Source organism: Jaculus jaculus, chromosome 2, assembly GCF_020740685.1.
Source record: "Jaculus jaculus isolate mJacJac1 chromosome 2, mJacJac1.mat.Y.cur, whole genome shotgun sequence".
Taxonomy (NCBI): Eukaryota; Metazoa; Chordata; class Mammalia; order Rodentia; family Dipodidae; genus Jaculus; species Jaculus jaculus.
Genome location: NC_059103.1, coordinates 12,810,723 through 12,831,545, shown reverse-complemented (window position 1 = coordinate 12,831,545; position 20,823 = coordinate 12,810,723). Strand labels below are relative to the sequence as shown.

Sequence of the window (20,823 nt, the reverse complement as noted above, 5' to 3'; positions counted from 1 at the left end):
AGGTAAAGTGCATCAAATATTCAAGGAAGCAGCAGGAACGGGCAGGCGGTGCCCTCCAACCCTCCTGGGTAAGATTGAGGGACCCTCACCAGCAGCACTTCACACCTTGCCCAGCACACGTGCAGCCACCAGACCCATCACCCTGAGTCATATGGGGGGGGGGGAAGACCCAAGGGACGCCCGGGGCGCGGTGCGCACGCGCGCTGAGACTTCGAGCCCCAAGGGGCGGGCGGGTGCGCGCGCTTCCTCACGCACGCGCGCACGGAGGGGGCGACGGCCACGGTGACGCTGCGACGGCCGCGGGGGCGACGGCGGCGGCGGGCGGGCGGGCGGTGGCGCGTGAGACGCGCGATTGCTCGCGTCTTGGGAACACCGTCCCTCCGCCCCCCTCCAAACCTCCCGCCACTCCCGCCGCCGCCATGTCGGGCCGGTCCGTCCGGGCCGAGACCCGTAGCCGGGCCAAGGATGACATCAAGAAGGTGATGGCGGCCATCGAGAAAGTGCGGAAATGGTGAGGGGCGGGAAGCTTGACGGTGCCAGCAGGGTGTCGTGCGGGCCCCGGCGTGGAGGCGCACTGCACTACACTTGTGACGGACGGGCTGGGAACCCGGCCGCTGGGGGGAGGGGGCCGGAGGAACGAGCGGGAGCAGGGTGCGCCGGCGTCGGCTGGAGGTCAGAGGCTGCCAAGGCTGTGGCCAATCAGCAGGCCGCCCGGCTCCCGGCCCCGCCCACTCCCCCCGGGTGGGGCTGCTGGCTTCCGGCCGCGCGCGGTGGGCGGAGCCTGGCGCTGCGCGGTCGGGCGCCGCTCTGCGGTCGTGGGACGGTGTCCGGGGAGGACCGCTCCGAGGTTCCGTGTGACTTCGTTGTATGCGCTTCCTTAACTGAGCGCCTGCTCTCTAGGTCGCCGGACTGAGCGCTGAGCGTAATAAGTTGTTGAGAAGTTTGGGCGAGAGTTTGTGAACACCTGGTCACGTGACTGCTCCCTTCTATGGGGTCTTCAGGCTGCGCACTCCGTAGAACACCGTCACATTTGTGTGTCTATTATATATAATTTATTTATTTATTTTGGTTTTTCGAGGTAGAGTCTCGCTCTAGCCTAGGCTGACCTGGAATTAACTATGTAGTCTCAGGGTGGCCTTGAACTCTACGACCATCCTGCGTCTGCCTCCTGGGTGCTGGGATTAAAGGTGTGCCCCACCACGGCACTTCCAGCCACTGCAGACTCCAGATGCATGCGCCACCTACTGCATCTGGCTTACGTGGTTACTGAGGGGTCGAACCCTTGGGTCAGCAGGCTTCACGGCAAGCATCTTTATCTGCTGAGCCATCTCCCCAGCTCCTATATTCATTGATTTTAAATTTCTTGTAGTACTGGAATCAGCCACAGGGCTAAGTACACACTAGGCAAGCAAGCACTTTATCACTGAGCTACATCCTCAGCCCTTATTTTTGTAAATAATAATTTATTTACTTACTTATTTGACAGAGAAGATAATGGGCACACCATTGCCTGTAGCCACTGAGAGCAAATTGTAGACACATGTGCCACATTGTGCATCTGGCTTACTTGGGCACTGGGGAATTGAACCTAGATCCTTAAACTTCACAGGCAAGCCCCTTAACTGCTAAGCTATACTACAGCCCCTTCCCCCAGCACTTTTTTTTTAATTATCTTCCCTTCCATGATTGTAAACTATCCCATGGTAATGTCCTCCCTCCCCCCCACTTTCCCCTTTTGAAACTCCATTCTCCATCATACCCCTCCCCCTCTCAATCAGTCTCTGTTCCAGCAGTCTTGTCTAGAGTGTAACCTTATCTCAAAAATAAAATACAAAGCTGGGCTTGGTGCCCTTTAATCCCGGGGGAGGCAAAGGTAGGAGGATTGCTGTGAGTTTGAGGCCACACTGAGACTACATAGTGAATTCCAAGTCAACCTGGTCCAGAGCAGAAATCCCACCTCGAAAAGCCAATAAATAAATAAATACTGGAGAGATGGTTTAGCGGTTAAGGCGCTTGTCTGTGAAGCCTAAGGACACAGGATCGATTCCCTAGGACCCACATAAACCAGATGCACAAGGTGGCACATGTGTCTGGGGTTGGTTTGTAGTGGCTGGAAGCCCTGGCATGCTCATTCTATCTGCCTCTTCCTTTTCTCATAAACAAATAAAATGTTTTTAAAAATGCCAGGTGTGGTGGCACACACCTTTAATTCCAGCATTTGGGAGGCAGAGGTAGGAGGATTGCTGTGACTTCAAGGCCACCCTGAGACTACATAGTGGATTCCAGGTCAGCCTGAACTACAGTGAAACCCTGCCTTTAAAAACAAGCAAAACTTTTAATAAAATAAAATAACAAAATAAAAGTCTGTCTATTTGAATGAATTCAGTTCCCAAACCACCCACATAAATCTGGACAAGCATTAGTTTGAAGCAACAAATGACCCTGGCACATCCATATACACACATATGTGCAAATAAATTTTAAAAAACGTTTTTTTTCCAAGGTAGGGTCTCACTCTATCCCAGGCTGACCTGGAATTCACTATTTAATCTCAAGTGGCCTTGAACTCGTTGATCCTCCTACCTCTGCCTCCCAAGTGCTGGGATTAAAGGTGTGTGCCACCACACCCGGCTATTTTAATTTTTTTATTTCAGAGAGAGAGAGAATTGGCCCACCATGGCCTCAGCCACTGTAATTGAACTCCAGATGCTTTTACCACCTAGTGGGCATGTGTGTCCTTGCACTTGCTTCACCTTTGTGTCTCTGACTTATGTAGGATCTGGAGAGTTTAACTTGGGTCCTTAGGCTTTGCGCGCAAGCACCTTAACCACTAAGCCATCTCTCCACTCCTAATTTTATTTTTATTTATTTACAGACAGAGAGATCAAGAGAATGGGCACACCAGGGCCTTTTGCCTCATCTAATTAACTCCAGATGCATGCATCACCTAGTGTATCTGGGCCAGCCCAGGCCAGTAGGCTTTGCAGACAAGTGTGTTTAACCACTGAGCCATCACCTCAGCTCTCAAACGTTTTTAAAAAGTAAATCTTAAAAACAAAAAAAGTGAATCTTAAGGGCTGGAGAGATGTTTTACCAGTCAAGGTGGCTGCCTACAAAGCCTAAGGACCCATGTTCGATTCCCCAGTACTCATAAGCCAGATGCATAAGATGGCACATGCATCTGGTTTGATCTGGTTTGTTTGCAGTGGCTAAAGGGCCTGGCGCTCCCATCTTTTCTCTCTTTGTCTCCCTCTATCTGAGTCTCTCACTCTAATAAATAAATTTTTAAAAATTTAAGAGCTGGGTTGGTGGTGCACACCTTTAATCCCAGCCCTCAGGAGGTGGTAGGAGGATAGCCATAAATTTGAGACCATCCTGAGACTACATAGTGAATTCCAGGTCAGCCTGGGCTAGAGTGAGACCTTACCTCAAAAACCAAAAAAAAAAAAAATAATAATAATAAGTAAAGCTTAAACCAAGGTTAATGACCTATTCCTGTAATGCCAGTTACTTTTGGAAGCCTAATCAAGAAGATGGCAAGTTTAAGGACTGTCTGAGCTGCCTAGGGAGACCTTATCTTAAAAACAAAAAAGACCAAGCCAAAGCCTATTGAGGGTGAGGGTTCATGTCAGTGAGGAAGCATTTGCCTGGCCAAGACCTGGGTTCAGTCCCCAGTACTTCCCCAGCCCTTCCCCCCAGAAAACACAGTAAGAGCATTTTGAGGTACAAGTTGAAAGCAGTGAACTCAGTTCATTGGCGTCTGGCTAGATTGTGAGGCCAAGTCTCGTAGAGAGTGACCTTGGGCCAGTTGTCATCCCTCCGTCTGCCTTTGTGAGCTTGTTCTTTTTGCTGGGAATTCTGCCATTTCTACCTCATCCGAACTCAGGAAGAGAAGAGTTATTTTGCTTTCTGGTTTTGTGGGTAGAATCCAGGGGTCTTGTGCATTGCCAAGCAAGTACCTTAAGACTGCTAAGCCCACTGCCTCTCAAAGTCTTTTCTATTTGTTTTTTTTTTTCTTTTTTCTTTTTCTTTCTTTTTAAAATTTAAAATATCTATTTACAGCTGGGTGTGGTAGTGCACGCCTTTAATCCCAGCCCTTGGAAGCCAGAGGTAGGAGGATCCTATGAGTTTGAGGCCACCTTGAGACTATGTAGTGAATTCCAGGTCAGCCTGAGCTAGAGTGAAACCCTACCTTGAATAATAAAAAAATAAAATAAATTAAATTAAATTAAAATATTTGTGAGAAGGGCAGAGAGAAAAAGAGAGAATATGGAGATGTCAAGGCCTCCAGCCACCACAAATGAACTCCAGACACGTGGTACCTTGTGCAACTTGTTTACGTAAGTACTAGGGAATCGAACCTGGGTTCTTAGGCTTCATAGGCAAGCACCGTAACCACTAAGCCATCTCTTCAGCCTCTTTTTTGTTTTGCTAAGACATGATCTTACTCTGTGTTCCATTCACAGCAATCCTTTTGCCTCAACTTCCCAAGTGTGAGATTACAAGCACTGTGCTCCACAATCCCTGGCTTTAAAATTATCTTGCTGGTCATGGTGGTACACCCCTTTAATCCTCGTATTTGGGAGGCAGAGGTATGAGGATCAACATGAGTTTGAGGCCACCCTGAGACTACATAGTGAATTCCAGGTCAGCCTGGACTAGAGTGAAACCCTACCTTGAAAAACAAAACAATAAATTATCTTTTTACAATTTTAGCTAAAAATGAAACCTTCTGTTTTAAAAATTTTATATATATATATATATATATATATATATATATATATATGAATGAATGGGTGCACCAGAGCATTTTGCCACTGTAAACAAACTACAGGTGGATGTGCCACTTTATACATTTGCCTTTACATAGATACTGGAGAATCGAACCCAGGCCAGCAGGTTTTGCAATCAAGTGCCTTTAACCACTAAGCCATCTACCCGCATCCTCCCCTTTTTTGTTTTACTTTTATTTTGTTTGAGGCAATCCCAACAGACTGACCTTTTTTCTTTTTTTTTTTTTCTTTTTTAATGAGAGAGAGAGAGAGAATTGGTGTGCCAGTGCCTCCAGCCACTGTAATCAAACTCCAGATGCTTGTGCCACTTTGTTCGCATGTGTGACCTTGTGCATGCACCACCTTGTGCATCTGGCTTGTGTGGGACCTGGGGAATTGAACATGGGCCCTTAGGCTTCACAGGCAAGGACTTTAACTGCTACATCATCTCTCCAGTCCTCCACACCCCCTTTTTGAGGCACTCTAGTCCAGGCTGACTTGGACTCATGGTTAACCTCCTTCAGCCTAAGTGCTGTGATTAAATGTGTGTACCAATAAACCCAGCTCTATAAATTTATTTCTACTTATCATTTTTTGTTGTTGTTGTTTTTTGAGGTAGGGTCTCACTCTAGTTCAGGCTGACCTGGAATTCACTCTGTAGTCTCAGAGGGGCCTTGAACTCATGGCGATCCTCCTACCTCTGCTTCCCAAGTCCTGGGATTAAAGGCGTGTGCTACCACGCCCAGCATGTTGATTTTTTTTTAAACATTTTATTTTATATTATTTGTTTGAGAGAGAAAGAGAGTGCTAGGGCCTTTAGGCACTGCAAACAGAACTCCAGGCACATGCCATATTGCGCATCTGGCTTACATGGGTCCTGGGAAATCGAACCTAGGTCCTTCGGCTTCACAGGCAAGCACCTTAACTGCTAAGTCATCTCTCCAGCCCATGCTTGTCGATATTTTTATTTTATTTTATTTCTTTTTGTCAATATTTTTAGTACAAAGGGATATTAAGGATTTTGAAGGTCTATTAATAACCTGTGGTATTTACTGAATTTGTAATTTCATAAATTAGGTGCTAAGTAAAGAACACTATAAACAAGCAAAATACCATGGCATGCCATTTAATAAAGAACATAAGAGAATGGACTTGAACAGAACATTCTGTCCTCAGAATGGTTAGAATACTTGCTGTCAGTGATCTGTGTGGACTTTTGAGGGCTTTTTTTTTTTTAATGTTTTTATTTATTTATTTATTTGGGAGAAGAGAAAAGAGAGAGAATGGATGCACCAGGGCTTCCTGCCACTGGAAACTCCAGACTCATGTATCACTTTTTGCATAGGGCTGTATGTAGGTACTGGGGAATTGAACCTGGGCCGTTAGGCTTTGCAAGCAAATGTCCTTAACTGCCAAACTATCTCTCCAAGCCCTTGAGAGGGCTTTTATGCAAAGAGGACAAAGTTGGTTGATGGGGCCAAACACCTCCCCTGGCTTCACTGCAGAGATCATATACCAAGTTCCTTACAGTTCTCAAGTCCAGTGGCGCTAGCAATGGGGCCCACGTGTTTGGTAAAGAGAAAAGCCCACAGTTACTCCCATGCAAGTGGGAGATAGCGTGTTTAGGAAGATTCCGCATTCTGATGCATATTTCCCCTCCAGAAAGACCTCCACCTTCGCGCACTCTCACCCCAACTTGATGGTTCTTTGCAGACAGTGTCTCTGCCTGCCCCTCGCAGCCACGTTCTCGCAGTGCCCTCTGCTGAGTGCTGGGGTTCCAGAAACAGGTGTGAAGCTGCACACCCGGCTTTAACCCCCCATCTTGACTACTTCCTGTTCCCAAACATACAATTTTTTTGTTTTGTTTTTTTTTTGTTTTTCGAGGTAGGGTCTCACTCTGGTCCAGGCTGACGTGGAATTTGCTATGGAGTCTCAGGGTGGCCTTGAACTCAGGCGATCCTCCTACCTCTGCCTCCCGAGTGTTGGGATTAAAGGTGTGCACCAACATGCCCAGCTCAAACATACAATTTTTAAAAATGTTTATTTATTTACTTATGAGAGAGGGAGAGAAAGAGGCAGAGGGAGAGAGAATAGGCACTTCAGGGCCTCCTGCCATTGCAGGCAAACTGCAGATGCATGTACCATCTTGTGCCCCTGGCTTTATGTGGCTACTGGGGAATCAAATCCAGATCCTTAGGTTTTGCAGGCCAGTGCCTTAACCATGGAGCCATCTCTCCAGCTCCTTCAGGTGCAGTTTAATGAGGTTTAGAAGCCATTCCAGATTGAAGGGATGATCTGCTTAGAAGTAGAAAAATGTAAACTAATCACCTAAAATTATGTCTCATGAGTTCTAAGAAATGCTTTTCTTTCAGGGAGAAAAAATGGGTGACTGTGGGTGACACGTCCCTTAGGATATTTAAGTGGGTTCCTGTGACGGACAGCAAGGAGGTAAGTGTAAAAGAAAATCCAATCAACTGGAAAGTACTGTTTTCTTTCTTTCGTTGATTGCCTCTTTTAATTGTAAAGGAATTACTTTTCCAGAATTGAGTTCAAAATACTTCAGGCAGTCCTATCATGGGTCCATCCAAGATCTGCCCTTAGTTTTATTTTACTGCTTTGGATTCTTTCCTTAGTCCAGCTACACAGCCCATGCCTGCTCCCTGTGCTGGTCAGTATTGTTGTCGTTCTTGACAGTCAGGTTCAGGTTGCTGGCAGGAAACACCCAATCAAGAGCAGCTTATGGGAGGAAAGGGTAGATTTTGGCTTACAGTCTCAAGGGGAAGCTCCATGATGTCAGGGGAAAACATGGCATGAGCACAGGCTGGAATCGCCTCCTGGCCAACATCAGGTGGACAACAGCAGCTGGAGAGTGTGTCAGACACTGGTAAAGGGAAGCTGGCTGTAGCCCCCCCAAGCCTGCCCTGAACAGCACACCTCCAGAAGGCTGCAATTCACAAGTTGCCACCAGCTAGGGCCCCAGCATTAGAACACATGAGATTATGGGGGACACCTGAACCAAACCACCACAGTGTATATACTGGGTGGCTAAATTGAACTCCTTGTCCTCTGAGTGCCGGGATTACAGGTGTGTACCACCACATCCGCTGTCAGCTTAGTTTTGTTGACACACAACCGTGCCTGCTGGTTTCCTTATTATATGTCAGTGGCTGCCTTTGAGTTATGATGGCATTTGGTAGTTGCTTCAAGATCTGATAACTCATATGCGTGTAAGAAAAAGTGTGCAGCCAGGTGTGGTGGCACACACTTGGGAGTCAGACTGGCAGGAGGATCGCCATAAGCCAAATTCAAGCCCAGATTGGACAACATAGTGAGTTCCAGGTCAGCCAGGGCTATATAGCAAGACGACTTCAAAAACAAAACAAGTGCCAGGCGTGGTCGTGCACGTCTTTAATCCCAGCACTCGGGAGGCAGAGGTAAGAGGTTCGCCATGAGTTGGAGGCCTGAGACTCCATAGTGAATCCCAGGTCACCTTGGGCTCGAGTGAGACCCTCCCTTGGACCCCCCCCCAAAAAAAAAAACATCCCCAGAACAAAGTAAAGTAGCTGACTCTTCCTCTTACCCAAGTAGCCTCTTACTGCAGGCTGTGTGTCATACGCATGCATGCTTTTCTTCCATTCTGGCCTGTGCTTTTTTGAGCCATCACCCCTGGGTTTCCTTGGATACCTGGACACTCATGAAAGGTGCATCATGTTGTTTCATATGTGGACTGTTTGGAAAGTGTGAAGGGCCGGGGATGTATGGTCCAGGGGTAGAGCACTCGCCTGCATGTTCAGTTCCCAGTACTGCTAGAAGCCACATGCACATGTGCCCACTCTGATACCATAGACCTTTTCCCATCTCTTGTCTTGTATTCAACCTTGATTTTGAGGATTCCATAAGTATCTCTCAGTATAGCAAGAGCTATTGCCAACTTGAAGCATTTACTTTGAAAAACATTAGAAAGAGTTATTGCCTTTGACTTTTTTTTTTTTTTTTGTGGGGGGGTGGGATTGATGTAGGATTTCAGGCTGACCTGGAACTCACTGTGCCTCAAACTCACAAAGATCCTTCTACCTCTACCACCCAAGTGCTAGGATTAGAGACCTGCACCACCACACTTGGCCTTCTTTTATTTATTTATTTATTTTTGTTTTTCAAGGTAGGGTCTCACTCTAGTCCAGGCTGACCTGGAATTCACTGTGTAGTCTCAGGCTGGGCTTGAACTCATGCTGATCCTCCTGTCTCTGCCTCCTGAGTGCTGGGATTAAAGGCGTGTGCCACCACGCCCAGCTAAAAGGCCAATTTTTTAAAAATATTTTTTTAATTAATTAATTTATTTATTTGAGAGCGACAGACACAGAGAGAAAGACAGATAGAGGGAGAAAGAGAGAATGGGAGCGCCAGGGCTTCCAGCCTCTGCAAACGAACTCCAGACGCGTGTGCCCCCTTGTACATCTGGCTAACGTGGGTCCTGGGGAACCGAGCCTCGAACCAGGGTCCTTAGGCTTCACAGGCAAGCGCTTAACAGCTAAGCCATCTCTCCAGCCCAAAAGGCTAATTTTTAATAAATACCCCAGTACAGCTGGGAGCAGTAGTATACTCCTGGAATCTTAGCACAGCCCGGCCAGCATGGTGAGTTCCTGTTTTCAGAGAAGTCAATGGGGATGGGGAAATGGCTCAGTGGGTGAAGTACTTGGCTACAAGCATGAAGACCCAAGTGCTGATTCCCAACACCCACACAAAATGCTAAGTGTGATGGTGGGTACCTTTAACTGCTGAGTCATTTCTTCAGCCCAGGTGGGCACCTTTCATCTCATCACTGGAGAGGAGAGGCAGACACAGGAGGATTCCCAAGACTTTCTGGCCAGCTACTGTAGCTGAATCAGTAAGTTCTAGGTTCAGCAAGCAATTCTGTTTAAAAAACAAGGTGGAGCCGGGCATGGTGGTGCATACCTTAATCCCAGTACTCTGGAGGCAGAGGTAGGAGGATCACCATGAGTTTGAGGCCACCCTGAGACTACATAGTGAATTCTAGGTCAGCCTGGGCTAGAGTGAGACCCTACCTCGAAAAAAAACTAACTAACTAACTAAATAAAAATAAGGTGGAAGCCAATTGTGGTGACACATGCCTTTAATCTCAACACTTGCAAGGCAGAGGTAGGAGGATCACCTTGAGTTCAAGGCCACCCTGAGACTACAAAGTGAAATCCAGGTCATCCTGGGCTAGAGGGACACCCTACCTTGAAAAAAAGAAAAAAAAAAAGGTGCAGAGGAGTTGAGGGGGATACTGGTGCTGGCCTCGGGCCTCCCTGAGCGTGTGCGCACGAGGGCACAGCACCCTCCCACACGCCATCAGTGCAGGCAGCAAATAAGTAGAAACACTCAGGTCCCGATGGAGCGCCTAGAAGACTGAGCGTCATGTCCCCTCTTCTACAGGTAATCAGTCTCCTTTGTGCTTCTACCAGTCACCAGCTACTCGAAGGCTGAGTAAGGAGGATCACAAATTCCCCACCTCCTTGGGCTAAGAGTGAGTTTGAGGCCTGCCTGGGAAACTTCCTGAGACCTTTTATCAAAACAAAGAGTAAGGGCTGGAGAGATGGCTTAGCAGTTAAGCGCTCGCCAATGAGCCTATGGACCCCGGTTCGAGGCTCGGTTCCCCAGGTCCCACGTTAGCCAGATGCACAAGGGGGCGCACGCGTCTGGAGTTCGTTTGCAGAGGCTGGAAGCCCTGGCGCGCCCATTCTCTCTCTCTCCCCCTCTATCTTTCTCTCTGTGTCTGTTGCTCTCAAATAAATAAATAAATAAATAAAATGAACAAAACAAAGAGTAAATTTGAGTATTTTAAACAATATAAGTCACAGCATAAAGTATCTTTGTTTGCTTTCAAGGTAGGGTCTCACTCTAGCCCAGGCTGACCAGGCTGACCATTGTGTAGTCCCAGGCTGGACTTGAACTCACACTGATCCTCCTTCCTACCTCTGCCACCCGAGTATTGGGATTAAAGGCATGCACCACCATGCCCAGCAGAGGACCTCCAACTTTTGTGCCTCATGTTTCTGCCTTCAGAGTGCTGAGACCATATCCAACCATAATTGTTCTTCTTGTATGTGGACATTTGGGTTGTTCCTGTCTCAGAGGTTGTGGTGGTTTGATTTAGGCGACCCCCATAAACTTACATGTTCTGAATTCTAGGTCCTTAGCTGGTGGCAATTTGGGAATTAAAGCCCCCTGGAGGCAGTGTGTTGTTGGGGGCGGGCATATGGATATTATAGCTAGCTTCTTCTTGTCAGTGTTTGGCACATGCTCCTGTTGCTATTGACCATCTGATGTTTCCCAGGAGGTGATGTCCACTCTCTGCTCATGTCATTGTTTTCCTTTGTCATCATGGAGCTTCCCCTCAAGTCTATAAGCCAAAATAAACTTTTTTTTTTTTTTCTGTGCAAGCTGCTCTTGGTCGGGTGTTTTCTGCCAACAGTGTGAACCTGACTGCAACAACATTAAAGTTGGCACCCAGAAGTGGTGTCATTGCCGCTAGAAACCTGACTGTGTGGCTTTGCCCTTTGGAACTGCTTTGCAGGAGGAATGCGGACGAATTTGAAATCTTGGCCTAAGAGACGCCTTGCAGTACTGTACGTACAGCTTGATGGACTATTCTGGTCAGTGACCTGAATGCAGTAAGAACTGTAGACTCTGAGGTCTGGCTTATGAGGGTGAGAAAGAGCTTTTCCTGAACTGGGCTAGAAGCAGTTTGTGTGAGAGGCTTGCTGTTATTCCCATGTCCTGAGAACTTGTGCAGGGTTGCAGTGTGTAGAAATGGACTGGTGTGAGCAGAGGAATGTGGCACAGAGAAAAATGAAATTTAGCCGGGTGTGGTGGCGCATGCCTTTAATCCCAGCACTCGGGAGGCAGAGATAGGAGGATTGCTGTAAGTTTGAGGCCAGCCTGAGACTGAATTCCAGGTCAGCCTGAGCTAGAGTGAGACTCTACCTTGGAAAAACAAAAAACAAAACAAAACAATAAAAAAAAAAAAAAACACTTACACACTTTGGTCCAAAACTGCAATTGTTTGAGAGATTACAACCATTGAGATTGAGATTGAGCCTTCTGGTCTGCATTGGGACAACAGGAAGAATGCAGACTCTTTGGAAGGGCCTGAATGCTAAAGGATTGTCTTATTCTTCAAAGTCCACTTTATTCTCCCCTGGATTAGCAAATTGGCACCCCACCTGGTATTATAGAATATAAGCAATGCAGGAAAGAGAGGGTCATTGAATTTGCAACAAGGTCTTGTATTTTGGAAATGGCCATGGGCAGTGTGAAGCAGGCTTATTGGATTACCTGCATGGAGGCACTCTGGAGCCATGAGTATGAACCACGGGTTGCAGTGGAGACCCAGTGGCGATGCCAGGACTACGAGTGGCTGCCAAGGAGAGCTGCTGGCACTGGATGAAGTTTTCCGAGACTGTACCTAGAGTAGCCTAGCTGGAGGGGCAGAATCGGAACTCCAGAGACTCGTCAATGGTTAGAATTGTTGGACATAGAGCTACTGTTTGGTGTTGGCCCTGTTTAAATCTTGTATTGGTTAAATATGTCTTTGTTTTACTCACATTTACCCAGTGTTTTACCCACATCTTTTGCAGTTTGAATGCTTATTCTGTGCCATTATAGTTCATTTAAAAGATCTTGGACTATGGGAATGTTGATTATCATTGGGATTGACTAAAAACTAGGGGGACTTTTTTTTAATAATTTTTATTTATTTATTTATTTGAGAGCAACAGACACAGAGAGAAAGACAGATAGAGGGAGAGAGAGAGAATGGGCGCGCCAGGGCTTCCAGCCTCTGCAAACAAACTCCAGACGCGTGCGCCCCCTGTGCATCTGGCTAACGTGGGACCTGGAGAACCGAGCCTCGAACCGGGGTCCTTAGGCTTCACAGGCAAGCACTTAACTGCTAAGCCATCTCTCCAGCCCGGGACTTTTAAAGTTGGATGAATGCATGGCACTTGACATCATGTATGGTTATTAGTTAATGGGGGCCGGGGCGGAATGTGGTGGTTTGATTCAGGTGTCCCTCATAAACTTACACGTTCTGAATGCTAGGTCCTCAGCTGGTGACAATTTGGGAATTGAAACCTGCTGGAAACAGTGTATTGCTGGGAGCGGGCATATGAGTGTTATAGCCAGCTTCCTCTTGCCAGTGTTTGACATTACACGCCTGCTTCTGTTGTTCATCTGATGTTACCCAGGAGGTGATGTCCACCCTCTGCTCCTGTCATTATTTTCCCCCTGTCATCATGGAGCTTCCCCTCGAGTCTGTTACCCAAAATAAACCTTTTTTCCCCACAAGCTGCTCTTGGATGGTGTTTTCTGCCAGCATTGTGAACCTGACTGCCACAGAGGTCATAGAAATAGGTTTCTGTGAACACCCTGTTCAGTGTCCCAGTGAAGGTGAAGCTGAGTTTGGGGTGGGGTCATCTTCCTAGCACTGCAGGTGGTGGGCCTTCGGGTGTGCGTGCACTGACCGGTCCTGGCTGGTGCTGAGCTGTTTTCCAAAGTGGTCATGCCACGTCATATTCCCACCACAAACGCTAGTCACTGCTTGAGCCCTCCTCTGTGCTTGCCACTGTTAGACTGCGGTGTGAAGGTCCTCCGCATCGTGGCTCTCACCGGGGTCCAGTCTGTAATTACGGATGGGCTGAAGACTTGGCCATGTTGACTGTTCCTTTGTATTTCCTCCTTTGGGAAGCACCTGTGGAGAACTTGCCCAGTTTTCTGTTTAGTCTTGTTTTCTTTTTTTTTTCTTTCTTTCTTGAAGCTTGTTTGAATTCTTTGTTTATTGTCCATTATGCTGTCGATTCCTCATTCCATGTCTAACTTTATTTATTTATTTATTTTGAGGGAGCCTCATTCTAGCCCATGCTAGAACTCACTCTGTAGCCCAGCCTGGCTTTGAATTCACAGTGATCCTCCTACGTCTGGCTCTCAAGTTCTGGGACTGAAAATGTGTGCCACCATGCCCAGTTTGTGGGTTTTATTTATTTATTTTTTTGAAACAGAGCTCACTATATAGTCTAAGCTAGCCTCAAAACTAGTGGTAATCCTCCTGCTTCAGGCTCCTAAGTACTGAGATTACAGGCATGTGCCACCACACCTGCCTAGAAGTAGTCAGTTTTAGTTTAAGCCCAAGATTCCTAACTAGACCTTTCTCAAAAAAAGGGGGAGGGGCTGGAGGGATGGCTCAGCAGTTAAGGCGTTTGCCTACAAAGCCAAAGGATTCCCCAGGACCCATGTTAGCCAGATGCACAGGGAGTACATGCATCTGGGGGTTGTTTGCAGTGGCTGGAGGCCCTGCCACACCCATTCTCTCTCTCTCTCTTTCTGTCTCTCTCTCTCCTTCTTTCTCCGTCAAATAAATAATAAAAATATTAAAAAAAAAAAAACAGGGCTAGAGACATGGCATAGTGGTTAAGGCGCTTGCCTGTGACATCTAAGGACCCATGTTCAACTCTGCAGGTCCCACGTAAGCCACACACAAGTGCGCAAGGTGACACATGCGCACAAGCTGGCACACGCGCCTGGAGTTTCACTGCAGTGGCCAGAGGCCCTGGTGCGCCCCTTCTACTTCTGCCTCCCCTCTGCCTCTGAAGTGCTGGGGTTAAAGGCATGCGCCACCACGCCCGGGCTTCTATTGTTCAGTTTTTGTGAGCTAGCATTTACTTTCCTATTGATGCCCTCCCCCACACATACAGCCTTATCTTGCTTCGAGGGAATGATGTTATAGGTTAGGAGAAAAGGGTGGTCCAAGGCTAGAATAAGACCCTACCTCAAAACCTCTACTCCCCCCTCCAAAAAAAAAAACTTGGGGCTGGAGATATGGTTCAGCAGTTAAGACACTTGCCTGCAAATCCTAAAGACCCAAGTTCAGTTCCCTGGTACCCATGTAACGTCAGGTACACAAGATGGTGCATACGTTTGGAGTTTGTTTGCAGTGACTAGAGGCCCTAGTGTGCCCATTTTCTCTCAGTCTCTCCCTCTCTCTCTCTGCCTCTTTCTTTCACTCTCAAATAAAAATAAATCAATAAGATAAGTTAAGTTAAAAAGAAAGATAAGCAGTTTGTTTGAAGAGATGAGGGTGGTGGTGAGCAGAGACGCTGGTAGGGCCCATGGACCTACCACATGACTCTTCCTTTTGCCTAACTAGAGGTCCTCCTCTCACCTTGGTGAACAAGGATCTTTGTGAAATGAGTTAGTGTGTCTGTTGGCTCTCCTCATGGAAGGGCTGGGTGGAGCATTTTGGTCAGGGCGAAAGATAACCATGAGACTCTGATAGAGGCCAAGCCCCTGCTTCTTGCTGTTGACCCAGCTGCTGTGCTCTGGAAGGGTTCCTTTGCAGACAGATGCCGAGCTGAGAAATCTCTCCATTCTGGGTTCTCAGCAGCCACCTTTCCTACTTGGTCCTAAATCCTGAGTCTGTGGTCCCTCACGGTAGCCTGTGCCCCTCCCTCCCCACCCCCCTTCTGTTTGCCTCTGTCATATTCCTCTTTTTTTCCTTTTCTAGAAAGAAAAATCAAAATCGAACAGTTCAGCAGCCCGGGAACCTAATGGCTTTCCCTCTGATGCCTCAGCCAATTCCTCTCTCCTTCTTGAATTCCAGGGTGAGTTGCATCTGTGTGTCATTTTTTCAGGAAAAAGAAAACGTAGGTTTACTCACAAGAATAAGAATAGGGGTGGGGGAAAGAATAAGAATAGGTCTGGGGCTGGAGAGATGGTTCAGTGGTTAAAGGCACTTGCTTGCAAAGCCTAATAGCCTGGGTTCAATTCCCCAGTATCCATATAAAGCCACATGCACAGAGTGGTGCACACATCGGAATTCTTTTGCATCAGCAGGAGGCTCTGGCAGGCCCATCCTCTCTCCTCCCCACCTTTAATAAATAAATATTAAAAAAAAAAAAAAGCTGGAGCTGGGCATGGTGGTACATGCCTTTAATCCTAGCACTTGGGAGGCAGAGGTAGGAGGATTGCTGTGAGTTCAAGGCCAGCCTGGGACTACAGAGTAAATTCCAGGTCAGCCTGGGCTAGAGAGAAAACCTGCCTCAAAACAAAGAGCTGGGCATGGTGGTGCACGCCTTTAATCCCAGCACTCTCGGGAGGCAGAGATAGGATTGCCATGAGTTTGAGACCACCCTGAGACTGCATAGTGAATTCCAGGTCAGCCTAGGCTAGAGTGAGACACTGCCTTGGGGGAAAAAAAAAAAAAAGAAATGCTAAGCATGTGCTTTACCTTGGAGCAATAGCTGCAGCCATGTTCTAGTTTGAATTTTTTTTCAAAGAACTCCAGATACATGCACCATCTTGTGCATCTGGTTTACATGGGTTCTAGGGAATCAAACCTGGGTCCTTGGGCTTTGCAGGCAAGCACCTTAACTGCTAAGCCATCTTTCCAGCCCCCTAAGTTTGAATTTTTTTTTCAAATTTTTATTAACAACTTCCATGATTATAAATCCATGCTAATACCCTTCCTCCCCCCACTTTCCCCTTTAAAACTCCATTCTCCATCATATCCCCTCCCCATCTCAATCAGTCCCTCTTTTATTTTGATGTCATGATCTTTTCCTCTTAAGATGGTCTTGTGTAGGTAGTGTCAGGCACTGTGAGGTCATGGATATCCAGGCCATTTTGTGTCTGGGAGGAGCACGTTGTAAGGAGCCCTACCCTTCCTTTGGCTCTTACATTCCTTCTTTTGGACTTCTGTGAGTAGGAAGAAAACTCAGTAGTATGAATTCTTATGCTGAGATGGAGTCTCCTCAGGTTGCCCAGCCTGGGTTATCTCTGAATTTGTGATCCTTCTGCTTTGGCCAATATCCCAAGTAATAGGGATTGTAGGTAGGTACCACCAGGCCTGGAAACTTTACTTGGAGCCACCTGATGTAGTTATTCTCCTCCCCTCCCCCCACCCCAGTGTAGCATAGGAAGGACAATATAGGGGGAGAGTGTCCAGTAATGAAAAGTTCCCAGAGACTTGTGAAGCCCTGTTTCCTCAGTCTCTTCATTTACTAAAGATTTAATGGAACCTGCCGGGTGCCACATGCTTGCTGTGGAGCATTGGGGTGCCAGGGACCAGTCAGCCCCAGAGCCTTGTCCGTACAGCGTGGTGGAGCAGGTGGGCAGGCCTCTTCATGAAGCAGCGTCTTGGTCGGCATTCAGGTCCCTGGAGCCAATGCTGCCTGTGAAAGAGTGTCAGGCAGTGAGGCTGGAGGGCCAGCTCCTGACTACCCTAAGAAGCACTGGGCTGTGAAGTGTACCCTTGAGGCAGCAGGTTCCCAGGAGGCATTTGCAAAGTTCCATCTGGCAGGAGTGTGAGCACTGTCACATGGAGCAGGGGTTGTCTCAGAAGCCAGGCCAGCCATGAGGAAGTCTGAGTTGAGGCAGCAGCAGAGGAAGGGGCAGGTGTAGGAGAGTGAGTTGTGAGTAGGAGACATCCCAGCTGGTGGTGGGCGAAGGGGAGGGAGGAGGAGCGCTGGATTTTAACTCCAGTGGTGACAGCCCCTAGTGGTAATCCCTCCTCCTTGGGACCATGAGATGGCCACCTCCTTGAGTGATAAATGGTGGTGTCGTTCTGTTATGGGAGAACGACTGGGAAGGCACAAATGTGCCACTCCCTCGCACTGGGCAGTGGGAAGACACCAGGCCCAAGCTGTAATTGGTAGGTGAAGAGACAGATGTGATTAAATAAGCAAAATCTGTCCTTATCGAGGCATAAATGTTGCACAAACTTGGAAGAGTTCAGCTACATAAGCTGCTTGAAATATATGTCATGAAACAGAAAATGCTGAATCAACTTAGATTCTGCAGATAACTTGCAGTGTATGGAACTGTAGGGTCCGCCCTTTTAGCCGCTGTGCGGCAGTGGTCATTGTATGCTTTCTGTCGGTGAGGTGACTGCCCACACAGGTGGCAGGTCTTTGGCTCTGGGCTGAGCCCCTCTCGAAGAAGATGCCACCCCAGCTGTTGATTTGCTGTGTTTGGTTTTCAGATGAGAACAGCAACCAGAGTTCTGTGTCGGATGTCTATCAGCTCAAGGTGGACAGCAGCACCAACTCCAGCCCCAGTCCCCAGCAGAGCGAGTCCCTGAGCCCAGCGCACACCTCCGACTTCCGCACCGATGACTCCCAGCCCCCCACTCTGGGCCAGGAGATCCTTGAGGGTGAGCTGGGAGAGGCCTTTCACGTGTCTTTGGTCCTTGTTAGCTTGGTTAACAGTAGGCTGCAAATTGAGCTTGCTTCTGTGCGGGTAATGCCTGTAAGTAGCTAACAGTCCTTGCTGTGCTAGCTGTTGCTATGCACTGTTCCAGTGCCTTCTATGGCTCTCTTGTTTGAGGATTGGTTATTTTGGTTTTTGTTTTGAGGCAGGGTCTTGCTGGCCTTGATCTCATGGTGATCCTTCTACGACAGCCTCCAGAGTGGTGGGATTAAAGGTGTGTGCCACCATACCTGGCTGATTCTTCCATGTAGTTTTATCTAATCCTCCTAGACTGAGTTGGAATGGTGCTTTGAGAGATGGTGCTGTTAGACTAGGCCATGTTCCCAGCCTGGCCCTGCGGGTGGCGCCCTGAGGTCCAGCCATGCTTGACCTTCTTCCATTTGTGACAGTGGCTCCTTGGCCAGGCCACGGCCTCGGTCCGGGCTGATGTCCTGTTGCTCTTTCAGAGCCCTCCCTGCCTGCCTCAGAAGTTGCTGACGAACCTCCCACCCTCACCAAGGAAGAGCCCGCCCCGCCAGAGACACAGGTAAGGGTCTTCGGCTTCCCTCTTTCCAAGGAAGAAAAGGAAAGACTTGGTGTGCAATTGGACCACAGCACTGCCTGTGGTATAGTGGGGTGGGGAAGCTGCCAGGGTAAGGTGGGGTCACCTGCAAGCAGGTAGAGGGTGGGCTTTGGGCTCCTCAGTGGGACTGCCTATCACGTCGTCTTCCTCTGCCTGCTCCTAGGCTGCGGAGGAAGTGGAGGACGCTGGTGCCCCGCCCCTGAAGCGCTTCTGCGTGGACCAACCTGCAGTGCCGCAGACCACATCGGAAAGCTAGCACCGTGCGGCCCCTTCGCCTCCTGGCCCCGCCTCTATTTATTGCATTCTGGTCTGGCCATGCTGTGTTACTGGGGTATGGGCAAGCACTGGGGTCCAGAGCCTGTGCATGGGAGCCCTCTGGGCTGGAAGACAGACACAGGACGTGGAGTCGTCACACAATCTTCCCACCTCTGGCACCTGTGTCTTCTTGCTCTTGAGAAGAGGGGTGCTCACGTCCTTCCTGTGCTCCAAGTAGGCCAGAGGATCAGGGTCCATCTGTCACCGCCAGGTCACATTCTCTGTTCCAGAACCACTGGACGGAGCTGAGTGCTGGCGCTTCTGAGAGGAGAACGGTGTGGAAGGTACCCTCGAGAAGAGAGTGCCTAAGGTTACTTGAACTTGAATGGAGACTGTAGATTTATGGACTGTGCCCAGGGCGGGATGGGGGGGGGGCCCTGTGGCTGCCCAAGGAGGACTGGGGGAGGTGGAGAGCAGAGGCTCCTGCAGGAAGGAGGGGCTTTCCTCATCTGGGGGTGGGAAGCACACCCCTCCGAGCCCTGCTGCTTGCTCCTGAGGCGGTCCAGCTGCTCACAGCCGCGTGCCTGCCCGAGCTGGGCGCTTCCCCGCTGCGCTCCCGCCCTTCAGCACACGCAGCTTTCCTTTTCCTTTTCCCTGGCCTCTGTCCCACTCAGGCGTCCCTGCTCCCGAGCCAGACCGCCTCATCGAAGACGGGAGGTCCTGATCACAGCCCGTGTCCCTCACAGTACTCCTTGAGCTCCAACTTTCTAGAAAGCTCCCTTTTCTTTGAAATCTGCATGTTTAATTGAACTTTGTGATTTTATTTTTGGTTCTAAGAAAAAGTTTAAGACAAATGAAAATGGGTAACAGCAAGTGAAGACATATTTTAGCACTGAATAGAATATTTTTAAAATTAAAATATTTGAAATATGTCTGTTTGTCAAGTGCTTCCTTCCTGAAGGTTGTGGGGACAGAACTGGGATGGTGCATGCCTGGGAAGTAACTATGGGCTGGCCTTTCCAGTTGTCTTGCCATGAGCAACAATGACTCCAAGACCACCTGTGAAGGCATGCTGAGCGGGTATGGCGGCACACTTTATTTTACAAAATGAAAAAAGCTAGGCCAACTATTGCCAACTTACAGTCTTGGGTACCCAGTAGGGCGAGGCAGGAGGATTGCAAGTTCAGGCCCAGCATGTTTAATTTAGACTCTGTTCTTCAAAACTAGAAGAGCCGGGCATGGTGGCACACGCCTTTAATCCCAGCACTCAGGAGGCAGAGGTAGGAGGATCGCTGTGAGTTTGAGGACAGCCTGAGACTCCACAGTGAGAAGAAAGAAGAAAGAAAGAAGAGGGCTGGAGGGATGGCTCAGCAGTTAAGGCATTTGCCTGCAAAGCCAAAGGACCCAGGTTCGATTCCCCAGGATCCATGTTAGCCAGCTGCACAAGGGGCACATGCACCTGGAGTTCATTTGCAGTGGCTAGAGGCCCTGGCATGCCCATTTCTCTCTCTCTCTCTTTCTCTGTCAAATAAATAATAAAATGTTTTAAGAAAAACAAAACAAAAACAAGTCAGGTGTGGTGGCACACGCCTTTGACCCCAGCACTCGGGAGGCTGAGGTGGGAGGATTGCTATGAGTTCAAGGCCACCCTGAGACTACACAGTGAACCAGGTCAGCCTGGGCTAGAGCAAGACCCTACCTTGAAAAGCCAAAAAAAAAAAAGGGAAATGGAGATGGAAATTTCCTGGAAGCTTGTGAACCCAGTAGTGACTAGAAGACCGCAGTGAAAAAAGGCAAGGACCAGCCTGAAAGTTGTCCTCTGATTGCCATGCCATGCTTGCAACACGACAGACACCTGAACTCACACATGAATATTCTGACTCTGCACACACTAAATAATCAAGTTAAAAAGTTTTTTTTTGTTCTTGTTTTTTTTTGGTTTTTTTGGTGGGAGAGTGTTTCAAGGTTGAA

The 20,823-nt window shown here is 48.3% G+C and overlaps 1 protein-coding gene across 1 annotated transcript; it reads left to right on the top strand.

The window, feature by feature from the left end:
• Positions 1-346: 346 nt before the first annotated feature.
• Bcl7b (BAF chromatin remodeling complex subunit BCL7B) lies at positions 347-19,784 on the top strand. The gene is made up of 6 exons (XM_045143761.1): positions 347-511; positions 7,145-7,220; positions 15,334-15,430; positions 17,809-17,979; positions 18,482-18,561; positions 18,761-19,784. Exons 1-6 carry the CDS (start codon positions 420-422, stop codon positions 18,851-18,853), a joined length of 609 nt encoding a protein of 202 aa, XP_044999696.1. The 5' UTR covers positions 347-419; the 3' UTR covers positions 18,854-19,784.
• Positions 19,785-20,823: the final 1,039 nt, after the last annotated feature.